General features: G+C 40.2%; 1 protein-coding gene across 1 annotated transcript in view; it reads left to right on the plus strand.

Moving 5' to 3' along the window:
• The first annotated feature begins 7,160 nt into the window (after nt 1-7,160).
• The window catches only part of LOC135467586 (collagen alpha-3(VI) chain-like), a 39,004-nt gene continuing 26,919 nt past the window's right edge, over nt 7,161-19,245 (plus strand). Inside the window, exons 1-6 of the mRNA XM_064745359.1 lie at nt 7,161-7,308; nt 8,746-9,306; nt 11,083-11,106; nt 11,419-11,985; nt 13,326-13,352; nt 13,932-14,474. Coding sequence (XP_064601429.1) covers nt 7,161-7,308; nt 8,746-9,306; nt 11,083-11,106; nt 11,419-11,985; nt 13,326-13,352; nt 13,932-14,474 — 1,870 coding nt within the window. The remainder of the gene's footprint in view (nt 7,309-8,745; nt 9,307-11,082; nt 11,107-11,418; nt 11,986-13,325; nt 13,353-13,931; nt 14,475-19,245) is intronic.

A 19,245-nucleotide genomic window follows, 5' to 3' on the forward strand; every position in this document is an offset into this window, starting at 1 on the left:
TACACAGATATATACACACAGATATATACACACAGATATATACACACAGATATATACACACACAAATATCAATATCAAAATACCCAATACCCAAGGTAATTAACTTGACAGCTGTTATTTTAAGTCAACAACAAATTAACATTTTAAAATTAGGCCTTGATTTTACACCAACTCCTCTGTCTAATCCTGATGACCTTAGTAAAGACATCAGGGAGTTTAGCAGAAAACTTAGAATTTATGAGGTAATGTCTAACTCTGATAGCAATAACGCAAGTCCCCAAAGAGACGATTCATTAGTTTTTAATCCATCCGCTTTCAAACCTAGAACTAGGGATGATCAATTAGAACTATTTATTGACAATCTACCTCTAGCATCATCGTCAAGGGTCAAAACTAATGTTTCCTGCTCTCAAAAACTTGCAAATAAAAGTCTTTATTGCAACCCAGATGTCATCATAAAAGAGGCAGACAAGGGTTAAGCCGGGTGTGTAATGGACAGGAGTTACTATAAAGATAAAACTCTAGAAATGCTCTTTGGTTAGGAGACTCCTGATAACCGCATTTTTAACAGACCTTCGTAAGTTAGTTCGTAAACACGAACACTTCCTCACGAAAAAGAAGGGATTATTTAACCAAGTTCGACTCCAAAGTCAGCAATTTTTATGGCTTGCCAAATTCATAAATCAGAGCAAATCAGAAATGCTATTGAAAGTCAAAAATCGGAATATGTTACTCTACCCCATCTCAGTGATGTAAAATTCAGACCCATCATATTGCTGGTCTGCCTTCATCAACCCAAATATTAAGCCATCTTACTGATGTATTACTTAGACCATTTCTAGATCACATTAAACTTAGCTTAGGGATGATTTAGATTTCCTGAATCATTTACCTCAGGAAGTTGACATAAACAGTCCATGTAGTAGTATTCCACACGACCTAGGACGAGAAGCCATGCTATATTGGCTTACTGACTTCTCTAGCTCTCTCCATTAACGTTTTAAAGGTGAATTTGTCATTGACTGTATAAAATGTATTTCAAGCAATAATTCATTTTGCTTGCATGATGAAATGCAAATTTTAGGTAGTGCCATGGGAACCAAAATGGCCCCAGTATACGCAGCATTGGTGATGGGGTTTCTTGATATTAAATTGTATGAAACTATTTCTTCGAAATACGGAACTGAGTATGATAAAATCATTGAAAAAAAGTGGCAGCGTTATTTAGATGATTGTTTTGTTTTTTTGGCCGTCAAAAAATGGTACAATCAAATCACTGTTTGATATCCTTAATGCACTGCATCCGGCTGTTAAATCTGGACGCATTTTAACTAAAGATATATTTCGGCAACCAACCGATACTCGGCTCTATCTTCATTTTAGCTCCAATCACGCTAGACACACATGGGAAAATATCCCATATTCACTGGCTAGACGGGTGTGTACTATTGTCATCAACCTAACCAGTCGGAATGAGCGACTTACTAAATTTAAGTCTGTCTTACTCTCTAGGGGATATCCAGAGGGATTAATAGATGTTGGGATAAGAAAAAGCTGTATCTCACCCCATAAGCGTGTTATGACAAATCTCACCAAAAACTGCCAATCAAAATATTATCCCTTTTATATCTACTTACAATCTCAACAATAATAACATATTAACTATAATACTGAATACGTTACCTATAGAGACAATAGTGCTAAAATGAAAGATATCATTTCCGAATCTACAATTATTAACAGTAAGCGACAGATCCCAAAGCTGAAGAAAATGTTGACGAGGGTCCGTTTTTCAGAAAACCAATGTAATGCACGCGTAAGTAAATGTAACATACACAGGTGTGGGGCGTTCATCCATATAATAGAAGGTCCGAATGTTAAATTTACCACAATTGATTCCTTATTCACTGGTAAAATGAACATGTTCTGTGAATCCGAATATGTTGTGTGCGCACTTATATGCCAGGGGTGTGGCAAACAATACATATGGTGAGAAAACAGATTTAAGATCCCGGCTAACCCTACACAGACAACAGATTTTCAATGAAAATCACTGCTTTCTACCTGTTAGTCGACATATTAGAGAGCGTTCTCTCTGTTTAACACCGCCTTTCAAAGTCTTTCCATTATTACACAGTTCTGGATGGAAACCAGGCTTTGTTAGATGTTAAAGAAACTTTGTTTATTAATAAGTATTAACCCGGTTGGAATGGAAGCCATCGGCCATAGGTCTCGACCATTTGACCACACTTGTGTATTAATTAACCAAGCATTGTTGTACATTATTTAATGCTATGCTATGTTCAATGTACACAATGAACTCTATTATATTGTTTGATTTTACACTAATTTATAAAGATTAGTATTATCATCCTTTTTGAGCTCTTTCTGTGTATAGTTTTGGTACGTCCGTACTTGACTCTCTGGAAACATGCCCATATATAAAACCTGTGGAAATGTTATACTTCATTCATTGATACAAACAAGACTTTCGAAACTGCACTCGGAATACAAAGATGTAGAAGGTTGAGAAGGCTTATTTGCTTTTTTTTTCGTTCTGTCATGTTTCCACATCAGAAAAATCTTACTTTTATATATATATATATATATACTTACTGTTGTCCACATCCATTTTTGACGAGCCATGCACCGGTCACCACCACATCTCTGCTCCCATATATTCCACACTACTCAAATATCACCCACCCTTGACTTGCCACAAGCATCGTCATGTGCATGGTGAGACAAACTGTACAGAAGTTAAACAACATTAACAAACACCTGACTGATGTAAGTGTCCACCACACACAGCCCTCTGCTTCTTCAAGGTAAGAGACAAAAAAGGGAAATGAACAGAAGGCTGGACAGGTTTCGTAGTTAAGGGCGGACACGGAGCGCAGAACGGAATACTAGCACGTTCGTGATGTGGATTACAGTCAGCGCCGCCAGGGATAAACGACGGGAGAGACAACTTCAGCGGTCGGTTCTGTAAATAAAAATTAAACACTGAGTTAACTCGGGGAGGAAAACATAAGAGACCCAAAACTGTCCATGGGTCAGCCGACTTAGCTCCTCAACAAGCTTTTGTGGTCACTCTCCGGCAATGTGGAGGACTGTGAAGGGGCTGTGAACGAGCTCCGAGCAATTTTCGCGGCCATATTTCAGACTGCATATCGTCACGTCTTGCCATACCAATGGCCAACATCACCGACTGGAAACGTGCCGGCTGACCACAAGTCAGACACTTCAGCTTCTAACGCTGGTGTTAACACATGTTTTCTCAAGCATAACACAGAAATAACTCTGGCGTTACAGTATCCACACACAAACAAGCATACGCTTCAGACTGAAAATTTTCATATTAAAACGCCAGATCTAAGAAAGTTAATGAACCCCAAATATAAATATCAAATATAAATCACCCAGTTTACCTCAAATCGTATTCATGAGGGGTCTAGTGTATTATGTCTTGAGTATGTGTTTTTTTCCCTATTTATTCCGTTTCAGTTCAACAGCCATTTTCTTTAATCAGTTGTACGGGTTACGCCTTTAAGCAACATCGGCACTATTCCTGCCTTTTCCTGCATATACAACATCGGCAGTATTCCAGCCATTTTGTGCATGTACAACATCGGAAGTATTCCAGCCATTTTGTGCATATACAACATTGGCAAAATTCCAGCCATTTCGCGCATATACAACACTGGCAATATTCCAGTCATTTTGTGCATATGCAACATCGGCAATATTCCAGCCAGTTCGAGCATAGACAACATGGGCAGTGTGTCAGGCATTTTTGCATATACAGCATTGGCAGTATGCCAGCCATTTCGTGCATATACAAGATCAGCAGTATTCCAGCCATTTCGTGCATATACAACATCGGCGATATTCCAGTCATTTCCTGCCTATACAACATCCACAGTATGTCAGCCGATGTACAACATCGGCAGTATGTCAGTTATTTATTGCAAATACATCGGCAGTATGTCAGTCATTTCTTGCATATACTAAATCGACAGTATTCCAGCCATTTCGTGCAAATACAACATCGGCAGTGTGTCAGTCATTTATTGCACATACATCGACAGTATGTCAGTCATTTCTTGCATATACAACATCGACAGTATGCCAGCCACTGTGTGCACTACAACATCGACAGTATTCCAGCCATTTCGTGCATAGACAACATCTGCAGTGTGTCAGCCATTTATTGCAAATACATCGGTGGTATGTCAGTCATTTCTTGCATATACAACATCGGCAGTGTGTCAGGCATTTTTGCATATACAGCATTGGCAGTATGTCCGGGATTTCTTGCATATACAACATCGGCCTCATGTTAGTCATTTCTTGCATACTAGTATACAGCATTGGAAGTATTCCAGCTATTTCGTGCATATACAAGATCGACAGTATTCCAGCCATTTCGTGCATAGACAACATCGGCGGTATTCCAGCCACTGTGTGCACATACAGCATCGACAGTATTCCAGCCATTTCGTGCATATACAAGATCGGCAGTGTGTCAGTCATTTATTGTAAATACATCGGCAGTATGTCAGTCATTTATTGCATATACAACATCGACAGTATTCCAGCCATTTCGTGCATATACAACATCGGCAGTGTGTCAGTCATTTATTGTAAATACATCGGCAGTATGTCAGTCATTTCTTGCATATACAACATCGACAGTATTCCAGCCATTTCGTGCATATACAACATCGGCAGTGTGTCAGTCATTTATTGTAAATACATCGACAGTATTCCAGCCATTTCGTGCATAGACAACATCGACAGTCATCGGCAGTGTGTCAGTCATTTATTGTAAATACATCGGCAGTATGTCAGTCATTTCTTGCATATACAACATCGACAGTATTCCAGCCATTTCGTGCATATACATCATCGGCAGTGTGTCAGTCATTTATTGTAAATACATCGACAGTATTCCAGCCATTTCGTGCATAGACAACATCGACAGTCATCGGCAGTGTGTCAGTCATTTATTGTAAATACATCGGCAGTATGTCAGTCATTTATTGCATATACAACATCGACAGTATTCCAGCCATTTCGTGCATATACAACATCGGCAGTGTGTCAGTCATTTATTGTAAATACATCGGCAGTATGTCAGTCATTTCTTGCATATACAACATCGACAGTATTCCAGCCATTTCGTGCATATACAACATCGGCAGTGTGTCAGTCATTTATTGTAAATACATCGACAGTATTCCAGCCATTTCGTGCATAGACAACATCGACAGTCATCGGCAGTGTGTCAGTCATTTATTGTAAATACATCGGCAGTATGTCAGTCATTTCTTGCATATACAACATCGACAGTATTCCAGCCATTTCGTGCATATACATCATCGGCAGTGTGTCAGTCATTTTTTGTAAATACATCGGCAGTATATCAGCTGTTTCTTCCACATACAACATCGACAGTAATCCAGCCGTTTCTTGCATATATAACATCGGGAATATGTCAGCCATTTCTTGCATACTATTATACAACATTGGCAATATTCCAGTCATTTTGTGCATAGAGAACATCGACAGTATGTCAGCCGGTGTGTATATGCATATACATATACATGCGTGCTGTGTAATTGCTAAAAAAATTTGTATCATATGTTAACTCTTCAATGTTTACAGCTCTCACGGCGCGTGGTCAGAGATCCATCGATCAACGGCACATTCGATTACTGGTCACTTTCATTTATTACATAACATATTAAAGGCGGTGTGTTCGATTAGTGGGTAAGCTTTTATCCAGCTGATGACAGCTGTGTACCGAAACAGATCTGCCATTAGGCAGTGGGGCGAATAATAATGGTTATTGTCCAGGTCCGACGGGTAGATCCAGACAGGAAAAAGTATGGAACGTATCTACTATCGGTAAACAACGTATATTTCTCCGACAGAGGCTAATTTCTGAAACTGAACGTTAAAGATGTTTTTCAACAGCATTATTGTCCACCTGCTTATGTTTTCGTTAATGACCTGCCATGCTGCCTTAGGTAAGTATTTTGTAGTTTAAATACATGCACAACTTTGGAACTATGTGATCAATGCAGACTATATAGTGAAACGAAACCTCATACAGCTGAGTTATGCCAAGGTGGTGTGGATATGATTCTATTCTCTGGCCATAATCTGGACATTTCTTCTCGAATTAACACATATACAGTAAGATTATGCCTTTACAAATTATATACATACAAACAAAATATGAATTACCATGAAACCTTTTCTTTTGTAATAAAATTTCTTGTATACCGCGTATAACCTGTGATACTCGACAATCATCAAAGCATGCCAACCCCTCAAACCAAGATTATTCTAACATCTATGGTGATATGAAGTCAAGAATTTCTCCTAGTAGATCCTCAGAACGCAATGGTACGAAGTCATTGGTAAGCAACTTCGAAATTTAAAATCACTGTTATCCAGGTGTAAACTGGAATATTCCAGTCATAATTCTGTGGTAATTTCCACGAATCTCAAAGTTGTCTCCCTTGAACGGTCCTACGCTCAAAACATATCCCAGCCACAACCTGCGCACTCAGAAACGGTTCTAGCGCACCTTGATACAACTGTTCAGAAACATACAACCCCTACAGTTACTGCAAGGCGTGCTTATCGGCTTGCTTTACGTCTAAAACAACAGATGAAACTGTACAAAGAGATAGAGAACGCATCCTGGAGCCGGCGAAGGAAATAAACATTCTACTGTTACAAGCTAAAGGGCAAGTTTTCTGTGAAGTTAACTTTTTCAATACTTGTATACCGAATTCGATTCATGTCGTTCTAGCAAAGTTAAATTCTTTCCTCTGAGTGGGCTTCCATGCTAAAGCATTTTGTATTCAATCTCACAGCGACCGCATGAAACAGACCCATCTGTTACAATGTTGCACGGCCAGACACACAATGATTCGATTTTGTATTCATTTTGTTTTTGTAATTTTTTTGCGGGGGGGGGGGGGGGGGGGAGGGAGGGTTGCAAGTTTGCGCTAATGCTCACCTCCAAGCGTTTCCAGGGTATGGTAGGCTCAGATGATTAAAGCTTTGCTTGGCCTCAACAAGGCGTATATTACATCTTAGAGATCGCCGCTCCCTGCGTTTGGCCTCGGTCTTAAATTGGGATGTTTGTCAGGAAACTGGCGAAGGTCTGTGGTTACTCCAGACCGTCCAGCTTCCTGGTGAAGGTCACTGATTACTTCGGACCCTCCAGTTCCATGGTAAAGGTCGGTGGTTACTCCGGACCCTCCAGTTTACTGGTGAAGGTCAGTGGTTATTCCTGACCATCCAGTTTCTAGGTGAAGGTTTGTGGTTACTCAGGATCCTCCAGTTTCCTGGTGAAGATTAGTGGTTACTCCAGACCCTCCGGTTTCCTGGTGAAGGTCGGTTGTTACTTCGGGCCCTCCAGTTTCCTGGTGAAGGTCAGTTGTTACTCTGAACCCTCCAGTTCCTGGTGAAGGTCGGTGGCTACTGTATAAATGTAAGTCACAAAATCATGACACCAATCAAATAAATATATAAAAATTTATAAATTTTGTGGGGTTACTTTTAGGCATACTAGGGATCTCCCTCACTTGGCTTTCCTTTTTAAGCTCTGGCGTTTATTTATTTGTTTATTTTTTTTCATTGTTGCTTGACGCCACATTAGCGAATTTAAGATCTACTTTGTACTACCAACAACACACAGATATTCCACCGATACATGGTGATGTGCTTGAATTTGCAGTTAAGTGGTACATTTCAGTCATAGAAGATAATTGTTGTAATACCCCATGTAGAGTAATTTGCATAGACAAGATGAATATGAAGCGTAGGCCCAACTGTGATAAGTGTATTCTTAATAGGCAGGTTGTGCTGTTTTGTCTCATAGAGTAGTTCTTGGATTTCACTGATCAGTAAACGATAACAAGATATTCCGACCCTGATGTGCAGCAATGACCAGATCCAGCAATACAACGTAACGCTGCACTGTAATATCCCCTGTACCTTCACGAGGCAATAGTCAACGATCACGCTCGTATATCCAACGATCTCGTGCCTTTGGTGCAGTTATCTCTTCTTGTTTGCTGTGTTAAGTCCGCTGTTGTTTGTAAAGTAAACAGTTTAAGTATAATTTACACATAATACATGCTGTTGGATAGGATATCAACAAATGTCAGCTCCAGAAAAAAGAGAAAAAAAACAACACAGTAACAAAAAAAACTGTACCGGTATTTGCTCAGCTCTATAAATCGTTCAATCTGTGCATCGATAGCGGAACTATAGCCATCTTCCGGCTGTTTACAATACTAACTAGTAGCTGTCAGAGAGGACACAGAGGGAGATAACTGCAGCAGATGAAACTAAGATATCAGATCGTTGTCCCGTGACCGTGGGATATTATTTTGTGAGCATGACTTTGTTTTCTTTGTGTTCATTATCGAATCATGTTTATCAATATAAATAATGAATATCACGTGACCGTATACTGACCAATGGAAACTAGGAATCACGCTTTGTGGTATAACAATGAAAGTAAACATGTTGTGCAAGCTGTGGGATGGGATATCAAGATATCCTGATATATCCCATCCCACAGAACCCATTATTTGTATATTAGCACACAGTTCATGTTTGTTTTGCATGTTTGTACTGACTATTTTTCATTTATTAATATTATGTCAACAGTTTTCGAAAATTCAGGTTTGTAATGTTTCCTTCACTTGCCAGGTGTATTCCGTCAACTAGATGTAGTCCTCGTGCTAGACCTTTCCAGCCTGGCAGATAGCCACCTGGACATCTATAAGAGCAGCCTAAAGCGGTTTATCTCAGAGTCGGCCGTGGAAGACATCGGACACCAATTTTCCCTTGTTTCTTACGGCGCTCAAGTAGACATCGCTCTTAATCTGACGGATGGCGTTACGACGACCAGGTGTCTCCAGGCTGTGGATGACCTCCTGCCTCTCCCTGGTGGTAGGAACACTCATTTGGCCCTGGCGGCACTCAGGGAGACAATCTTCCTTCCAGAATCAGGTGACAGGGAGGGGGCGATTAACGTTGTCATCCTGATCACGTCAGGCCCCTCTTTCCTCCCTTTCCGCACCCTGACAGAGGCTAATCTCCTCAAAGAGAGCGGGGTTACCGTGTTCTCTCTGGGTGTCGGCCGTTGGGTCAAGGACGCCGAGGTCCAGTTTCTGGCCAGCAAACCTGCCTCTTACTATTCCAAGAGGATTCCGACGGTCAGCGAACTTGGGGAAACACTGTCTGCAATTGTGACCGACCAGTGCACGAGTAAGACCGTTCAGCCAATCAAACCATCTCATTTCAATTACGCCTTCGACAGCCGATTCTCTAATGTAACTTACTAGATTGTATTATATGGTATTATATTATATTCACAACTGGTCCATGGTGAGCTGACCTCTGTGTAACCATTGTTTGTCCCTGTGTTAAAAATTGTGTGCATCATCTTTACCATGACAGGCCCAGTAGCACAGTTGATAGAGCGGTAGATCCAATATCGATGACCCGTGACCGGCCCGGATAGCACAGTTGGTAGAGCGTCGGCTTCGGGAACAGTAGATCCAGGATCAATCCTTGATCGAGTCACACCTAAGACTTTAAAAGAGGAAGTTGTAACTTCCTCGCTTGGCGTTCAGCATGAAGGGGATAGTGCAACGACTGGTTGACTCGTATCAGTATAATGGCTCGGGCGGGGCGGCTTACTTGCCTTCGGTAAGTCGCCTCAGTGAAGCAGCACTAAATAAAAGAGCGGTGGAAATCAAGGAGCCACATTACACGTACATGCACCCTAATGATTCCTTCGTCGTCATATGACTGAAAAATTGTTGAGTACGACGTTAAACCCCAAGCACTCACTCACTCACTCAATGACCCGTATCAGTATAATGGCTCGGGCGGGGCGGGGCGTCTTACTTGCCTTTTGTAAGGCGTCTCAGTGAAGCAGCACTCGATAAAAGAGTGGTAGAAATCAAGGAGGATGTACAACGTTAAACCCCAAGCACTCACTCACTCATCTTTTCCATGTGCTTTGTGTAAGAGTCTGTTTCCCCATATCCCACAGGTGGTGGACGGGTTGTAAAAAATCTCATCCTGAATCTGCCCACAAAGTAACATGCTGAAATCAGACGGTCAAATGACATCGTCAATAAAGTAACATCCTTATATCAGAAGGCCAAATGACAGCGTCAACAAAGTAACTTACTGATATCAGACGAGCAAATGACGGCGTCAGCAGAGTAACATACTGATATCAGACTTTCAAATGACAACGTCGACAAGTAACATACTGATATCAGACGAGCAAATGACAGCATCAACAGAGTAATATACTGATATCAGACGAGCAAATGACAGCGTCAACAAAGTAGCATATGTCAAATAATTAAATACTGATATCAGACGACCAAATGACAGCTTCAGCGAAGTAACGCACTGATATCACTTGTTCTCTGTATTAATTTGGGTATATATGTTGATTTTATTGTTATGAAGACCTCCTTGTAGTTATCACGCTGTAGGGAAACCTCGTTAAACAAATAAAGAATTAAATTAAAATTAAATATCAGACGCGCAAATGGTAGCGTTAACGAAGTAACGTACTCATACCATAAGAGCAAATGAAAGTGTCAACGAAGTAATATGATATCAGACAAACAGAATCAATCAAATGACCGCCTCAACATTGTATGCTTATGAATGATTTGCTTTTTACGTCATGTACTACACAATTTTTCAGCCATATGTTTAAAACCTTAGGTACTTCACGACCCGGGATTGATCCAAGGGCTTCCGAATTCGAGGGGGCGCTCCAACCATCAGGCCGCGGGTTACGTCGACAATGTAACGTCAGCGTCAGCAGAGAATCACAATGATATCAAACTAGCAGAAAATTGTTTACCTTAAAATGACTCGACTCAACAAAATTACATAATGATATCAGAGTTACAGAAATATTTGTTCACATTTTAATGACACTGTGAACAAAGTACAAAGTGCAGAAGCATTTTGTGAAGAATTAATTATGCTTTCTCTTTCTGTTTCCAGTTGACTTCAAGCCAAAGGTGATAGGTAGGTGAATTTTATGAATAACCCAGAACTAAGTGTATCACAAACTTTAAATGTACTCAGGTATGTCCTCTAGGAACTGGAATAATTTCCCCCAAACGTTATCGTATAGTACGAAACCATTTGCCTTCAGTTTGCCTGAATAAGTTGCCATTTTCACCACGATCTGCTTGAAAGATATCTTTCCGTGGAAACATCACCTTTCTTTAACTTTAAGAAGGGCGCATCTTAATACACTTTACTGGATAAAAGTACAGTAACCATTCCTGATATTATTTTCAATGTTTTTGTATTGTTGTACGCTGTACATTTCAGAATGTGCCCCTCTGTTTGACATTGCCTTCATCATGGACGCCTCGTCTACTATGTCAGCAGAGGATTTTCGTCTGCAGAGGGAGTTCGTGGACAACCTAGTAAGCAGCTTTGATATATCACCACAAACCACCAGAGCAGCTCTGGTCGCCTTCAACAACGACAGTCGGATTATATTCAATATGGCAACGTACTCGTCCTATTCTCCAATAAAGAAAGCTATCTTCGCCGTCGACCAGACAGGGGCTGGTAGAGTTCTTGACAAATCCATGCGGTTCTGCAGAAATTTCGTGTTCAGACACCGTCGCCTGGACTCCTCCCAAGTCCCCGTTCCCCAGGTGTTAATCATTATAACAGGTGGTAAATCCCGTTATCCACAGAGAGTTTTGGAGGAAGCGAACCTGCTGAAAGAAGATGGAGTTACGATCTTCACGATCAGTGTGAGCAATCAGAAACAGACTCTGATGTCACGGATAGCCAGCCAGCCTGCCACAAGATACAACTTCAATCTGCTGCAGTTTTCACAGCTCTATATGGTGTACTCTGACATGGTGAACACTACTTGTAAAGGTACGTACAATTTGATACACTCCTGGAAAATAGCAAATTTATAATTTATAATCTTAACATCGTTGCAAAGTACATTAAAACTGTTAGAACTTCCAAATTGTCAGTAAAGTTGTTCCGTACACTTTTTACGCACAATTATTTGTAGTGATATTTCTTTCATTGGTGCCTTATGGCGTATGTAAGGTTTTTGACTTGTACAACATTTGTCAGGTTTGTGAGTGCCTGGACGAAACACATTTGTAACACTAGTTGTTTCTGCTATTGAGTTATTATTGTTATGATAATGTGGAGAAACCTTTCTCATTTCTGGATAATAGTAATGGTTTCACATAATATTGTATTACGTAAAAATTTTCAAGCAATGAGTATATGATTTAAAATGTGACGAGGATCTTTGACTCAAATCTGTTCACAACTTTGACAAACTGCATGGAGGCGAAGTGAATCAGTGACCTCTATATGTCTTAAAACTCTCTTTTGTTGTTGTTTTTTTTTCTCCAGAAATTGGAATATGTAAGTATTCATAATCATGGTCAATCTGTTAGCAATATACCTTGTTCATTTCTTGTTTCACGTTAATTTTCCGCCTATTGATACCCAAATCATTTAAAGAGACATCTAGAACGACACAAAGAACCAAAGCAATTTTGGATTAAACGTTTCTCTTTGTTTAGATTGCTAGTTTGCGTTTATTTGCTCGTTGCATATTCTTTTTGTTTTCTTTAAGAATGAAACTGACACCTTTGATGTCAAAGATCTACTTATATATTTCAGTGACGGACAAGACCATTGATGAACATTTCGGTATAGTATTCCACTTTTTGCTTTAAACTAATTTCTATATGTTTCTAAACAGATGTTAATTATTATTAAACTTGTTACTTGTTTTTACTTCTAGGGTAAAAATTCAGCGTTAAAGTCACATATGAACCGTTTAACTATATCAAAACATGAATTTAGGAATAACTGGCTCCAGAATAACATATACTTTTGAACCGGGTATCATGATCTGCCTCAGCCTTGAGCCCATGTCTAGCGCATGCGTAATGAGCACTCTAACCTTCCAGCCATTGCAGCGAAATCCAAAATCAATGGATAAACCTTCTGAGCTGTGTATGGTAGGCTTCAAAACCATGTGCCGAGGTGCAATCCCACTAGGCAAAATCAAACGTTTCCTGACTTGTCCTTATGCTATGTCTTATTATCATTAAGTATTTAATCCTTCCAAAATATGTTCGTTTGCTACTACTTGACCGTCGACTTCGGTAATTCGAACCATTTAACGCACAAAAATGCATATGAACTAAAAAGTAATGACAGCATTTTGATTCTTGTTGTAGAGTATGGCACGAAACTTCCTGAGGAAGGTAGGTGGAACACTGGAGTTGTGGCAATAATTTCTAAACTTGATAACTAACACAGGTTTATATGAATATTCATAGCCTATTATGGCAGTTTATACTTCTGAAAGTAAAACTGTACACCATGCTCGTATACCCTCCAACCCCAGAATGAGAATATAATATAATGTCGGTACAACTCAAACCAAACCCGTACACATGACATACCCGTCCAGTATGAATCATGTCAACAATCAAACTTCATAATTTGCTTTCAAGAATGAACAGTTATTTACTCATATGTCTCACGGACAGAAATATGCAAAATTCGCTTCGAGTTATGACAAAGAGACTGCCTTAAGGATGGAAATTCTGTTTTCATCAAAGATCAGCATCTTCGATAAATGAATCAAAAGCCAGTATCTGTAGGTCCGGATTTACAAACAGGAAACTTATTGCGGGTAAGTCAGAATATTAAAGATGAAGTGAGAATTTATGATTACAGAATACATGCACTCTCAGTGTTGTTTTTATAAGAAATACTGTGTGTTGTTAATCACCGGAAATTAGCAACTTCTTGTAAAACATTGTACATTACTTCTTTAGAATGTCATGGTCTGGCAGACATCATGTTCTTCTATGATGTTCCGCAAACAGACGAGGACCTGGGGATTCTCCGTTCTTACATGGAGACCATAGTTCGGTATCTGGAGATCGCCGAAAACGCCACTAGAGTGGCGCTGACGGCTCTACATCACGGAGGTTTAAGCCCTATCACGACATTAGAACAAAATCTGAATCAGAGTGAGATCTTTCAGGCTCTTCTGCTCATGCGCACTCCTGTTTCTACGGAGAAGACAACCGGACACTTCCTGCCTAACAGATCCATCAAGTGGAGAGATGACGTCATTAAAATCGTTGTGCTGTTTCGCTTCGGTTTGAACCACAGCATCTGGCGTGACCTATCCCGGTTCGTCACAGCGTCATACCGACAGGATATTCTCCGGTTTGTGATCAACGTGGGTAATATCTCAGCCGATATCAGCAACAGGCTGGCCAGCGAGCCAAAAGCCAGTCACGTGGTCTATGCGCCATACATGGACACACTGATGACAACAGCTCCCTACCTACTGCAGAGAATCTGTGACGGTAAGACAGCTATAGCAATACACTTTTATGGAGAACTCAGTACACGTTACTCAAGAGCATGGAGTATATCTATTAGAGATTCTGCTATAATGCATTTCGAGTAAAGAGAATTTGCTAGAAGTTTTAAGTGGCCTGATCATATTGCTTTGTCCAGGTAAAGCTTGTCACAATATGTTACAAGGTTCATGAAATATTGTTATAAATAGGACTTAAATTACTTTTTATTAGTTTTACTGCTAGAGGAAAATGTTAATAAGTTTATCAGATTCTGTGAATAGGGCCTTCTTCTCAACGTACCAACGTAGACATACCTGTTAGACATTAATTCTGCACTTTCTTGTGGAGAGAATCTGTAGAACGGACAGGTGTACGCTACATTGATATGACTGTTTTGCATGCATGCTCATACAGAGGCCACGCCTACCAACCACGTGAAGATTATGTGATCAACTACAGCACAGTCACTCAAGCTGCTCAGGATGACGTCATTGCCCAAGCAACATGGATCTCTGCTAGGACTACATACGCTTATTGTGGTCTAAAGACTCTGTGTACGCGTTAGTTTTGGCACCAACCTTCAAAACAGCTAAGCTTAAATTGAAATTAAAAGAAAACCGCGAAAAAAATTTCGCAGATACAATATAATTCCCAGATACAGCCAAATATATAGTCTTTTTCTGATTATTACAGTGAATAAGTACGTACCTTTGCGATGAACAGGACATGACCTGTCAATATCGAGGCCAATTAACGTGTTACATTTAATTTGACCTGCGCATGAAATAAAATATACCACCTGAAATAGGCATCATATATTATGCGTTGTCTTAAAAAACGTGCATGCTGGCTTCCTCTCCGACCGTACGTGGGAAGGTCTAGCAGCAACCTGCGGATGGTCGTGGGTTTCCCCCGGGCTCTGCCGGGTTTCCACCCACCAAAATGCTGACCGCCGTCGTATAAGTGAAATATTCTGGAGATATCAAACACCAATCAAATAAATAAATAAATAAATAAACAAATAAATAAATAAAAAACGTGCCCCGTGCAATCATTTTACAATCATTTTAAGTAAGGATCATGTGCTAGACAATTTCAGAACTTGGCTGTAGACGTTTATCATTTGAGGTCATCCTGATGATTTTGTTCTGAGGTTATTTGTTTTTTTTTTTGTTTTTGTTCCCCCACCTTTTTTTTTGTTTTCTTTGTTTTTTTCTGTATGTTGTTCCATCGTGGCTGTTAGTCCAAGCTGTTCTGAAGGTCATGCTGCTGGTGCACTTAGCATCCCCGAGGCTAGGTCCTTGTGCATTGTTTTAATTTTATTGTATGTTAAATGTGATAACATTCCGAGTATAGCTAGACCTATGACGTCGAATAAATTGCAATGACATCGGTGCGTTTTTTTTTACTCAATTCTGCTGAGGTCAGGGTGCAAATTGTTTTTTTACCAGTTGCGTGTGACCATTTACCTACTATCACAGTGCCGTCGCTGCTCGGGTTTTTGACCCTATGGTTTACGTCTCAATTATACTGTAAATATATCGGGCTAAAAAATAGGCCTACTACATGAAGACTGTCGTAATGTAGGTCTGAATCACGTGAAAGGACTGACCTTGGATCTACCGCCCCCGAAGCGGAAGTTCTACCAACTGAGTCATCGGGGCCGGTAATTGACGAATGAGATTGCTTGTTTGAATACTGTCATAATCGCCAGGGGCCACTTTCACAAAGTGGCGTGTGACATTTTTTATTACACATTTATTTATTTATTTATTTGATTGGTGTTTTACGCCCTACTCAATTATATTTCACTTTTACGACAGCGGCCAGCATTATAGCGGGTGGAAACCGGGCAGCGCCCGGGGGAGCCCAGGACCATCCGCAGGTTGCTGACAAACCTTCCCACATAGAGGAAGCCAGCATGAGCTGGACTTGAACTCACGGCGACCACATTGGTGAGATGCTCCTGGGTCATTACGCTCTGCTAGCGCGCTAACCAACTGTGCCACGGAGGCACATTTGTCATAGTGAGTGGGGTTTAACGTCGGACTTAACAATTTTTCAGTCATTCGACAAAGAAGGAATCCTTAGTGTGCACATGCGTGTGCAAGCATCACTGTGGTGGTGTGGTAGCACGTGACATACGTGACGCACATATATGGGTATAGATATCATGTTATTTATTTTGTTTCTTTGACTGGTGTTTTACGCCGTACACAAGAATATTTCACTTATTCGACGGCGGCCAGAATTTTGGTGGGAGGAAACCGAGAAGAGTCCGGGGGAACCCACAACCATAAGCAAATTGCTGGAAGACCTTCCCATGTACGGTCATAGAGGAAGCCAACATGTGCTGGACTTGATCTCAAAGCGTCTGCATTGGTGGGATTTATGTATTTATTTGATTGGTGTTTTACGCAGTATTCAAGAATATTTCTCTTATATCTACTTATAATTTCACGCCAGTATTATGGCGGGTGGAAACCTGGCAGAGTCTCGGGGAAAATACACAGGTTTCTGACAGACCTTCTCATGTACGGCCTGAGAGAAGGCCAGCATGGGCTGGAATTGGTGGGAGGCTCGTGGGTCATTGCACCACGCTGGTGTGCTAACCCCCTCGCTGACTGGTGGTTTAAACCGTAAGAATATTCCACTTATACGCACTTGTGCGAAGAACTTCGAACAGGACAACGCTAGGTTATCCTCAGGCAAAACGTGCACCCTAAATGTGTGCTATGACCATATGAAGAGATTACAGGGCAGTCACAGAAGGGTTATTGGATTGCCTTTTTTGAGCTGAAAGAATTTAATGGTTATGGTTAATTTTCTTAAAGATGTTTTGTTGCCACGATATAGCTGCAAAATTGCCGATGTGACATTAAGCCATAATCATTCATTCTTACAAGATCTTAAACTCTTTTATATTGCACCTTAATCAGCGTCGTGGGGCCAATATAAGCGTCATGTCCGACATTCATATAGGCCTACCATTCGTAGTCGGTAAAAGGCTTCCAAGTCGATAATCGCAAGATCCATTTCCAAAACAACGTTTAACACTAGCTCCCAAAAACAAAGGTATGTAAGAAATTATACAAATAGGAAATAAAGCCGATAACACACAAAAGAGAAGCGGTCATTAGTTTTCAGTGATGCCGGGCAGACAGTGGACATTCCAGGCATGAATTCCATATCAAAGTTCAAATTCGTAGTCGGCGAATGAGTTCCAGGTCAAATAACAATTAAACAAGTATCTCAGTCACACTTTGATTGCAACTGTTCATAAAGGCATTATGCTGATGTAATGAGCATGGCTACCTTTACGGCCGCTAGCCCCAGGTTAAGCGGTATTAGATACAGTTAGAAAATGACGAGCGTTACAGACCCTAACCAATGAGATTGTGATTCAAAAGTAACGGACGATTACGTCTTTCCCGTTAATATGTAAAGATCTCATTCTAAAAGAAGCGCCATCTATGATGTTACACATGACATATAAGATAGACGGTTACACTGGGCAACCAGCGCCATCTATGTTGTTAAATACCATGTACGTGATAGATATGTACATAGGGATAACAGCGCCGTCTATGTGGTTGATCACAATGCAGATCGCCAGAGATTCTGAACGCTCTGTCCATACCTGCCAACGAGAGTGTAATACTCACTGTAAAATTTCAGAAACTTAGAATGAAGGCGTTTGATGGAGTATCCTTCACAAACTAGTTTTTGAATTAGGAACTTATGACGCAGATTAAAGTCATCGCAATTAAGGCAAGATCTGACAAATGATACAAGGCGAGATATGTATACGCCATATGCAGGACCCTTTGGTATATAGCTATCCAAATAAGGATAATTTACAATATCATAATTGAAATTATTTCTTTTGTCGTAAAGGAGGCGTGAAAGGAGACCTTGTTCGTCTTTGTACAGATATAGATCCAAATAAGATGTACCATCAGGACTATCTGTTGTCTCCTTTAAATCCAATGAAGGCGGATAGATTTCCTTCATCGCTTCAGCAATATGGGGGTTATTTAACGCCAGTGGATCATCAATATAGTGCTTGGTAAATGAAAAGGATCGAGCTTTGAAGATATTACTTTTAAGTAATTTCTGCATATAGTCGTATTCATATGAAAACAGGCATAGGTCTGCCAAAAGAGGCGCACAACTGGTACCCATTGGAATACCTATGCACTGTTGGTAAATGGTATCTCCGAATTTCACACAGATGTTATTAATGAGAAATTCAAGTAATTCAGCAAATATGTAACATCCCATGAGTGATAACCTTTATAAATAGTAGAACTAAAGAAAGCCTTATTGCTTCTGACGTTAATGTAACGGTGACCTGTTTTAGTAAATACCGAGACAATTAACGACGATATTATTTCAATAAGATCTTTGTGAGGAATCGTAGTATAGAGAGTAGAGAAATCCCATGTGGATACGTCTTTGTACGGTATATGCATATGAGTATCAAGTTCTTGTGTAAGACGTTTGGAGTTGTTATGAATCCACATGCAGTTGACACCTGAATTTTTTGTTATGGCACAACAATACTTATTCCAAAAAAATAAGTATCCTTTATTCAGAGCCTCTGCGAGCAAAGTCCGGGGAACACAAATCATGTTTACAGCAGTTACGCTCACATGCATAGTCGATATCTAAATAGCTATCACTTGAATGATCTTTCAAGGTTCACTAACTTCAGAAACAAATGGAGCACGACTAATGGACTAGGCCAGACGAGACTCAACAACAGAGGTTT

Source organism: Liolophura sinensis, chromosome 6, assembly GCF_032854445.1.
Source record: "Liolophura sinensis isolate JHLJ2023 chromosome 6, CUHK_Ljap_v2, whole genome shotgun sequence".
NCBI classification, from domain to species: domain Eukaryota; kingdom Metazoa; phylum Mollusca; class Polyplacophora; order Chitonida; family Chitonidae; genus Liolophura; species Liolophura sinensis.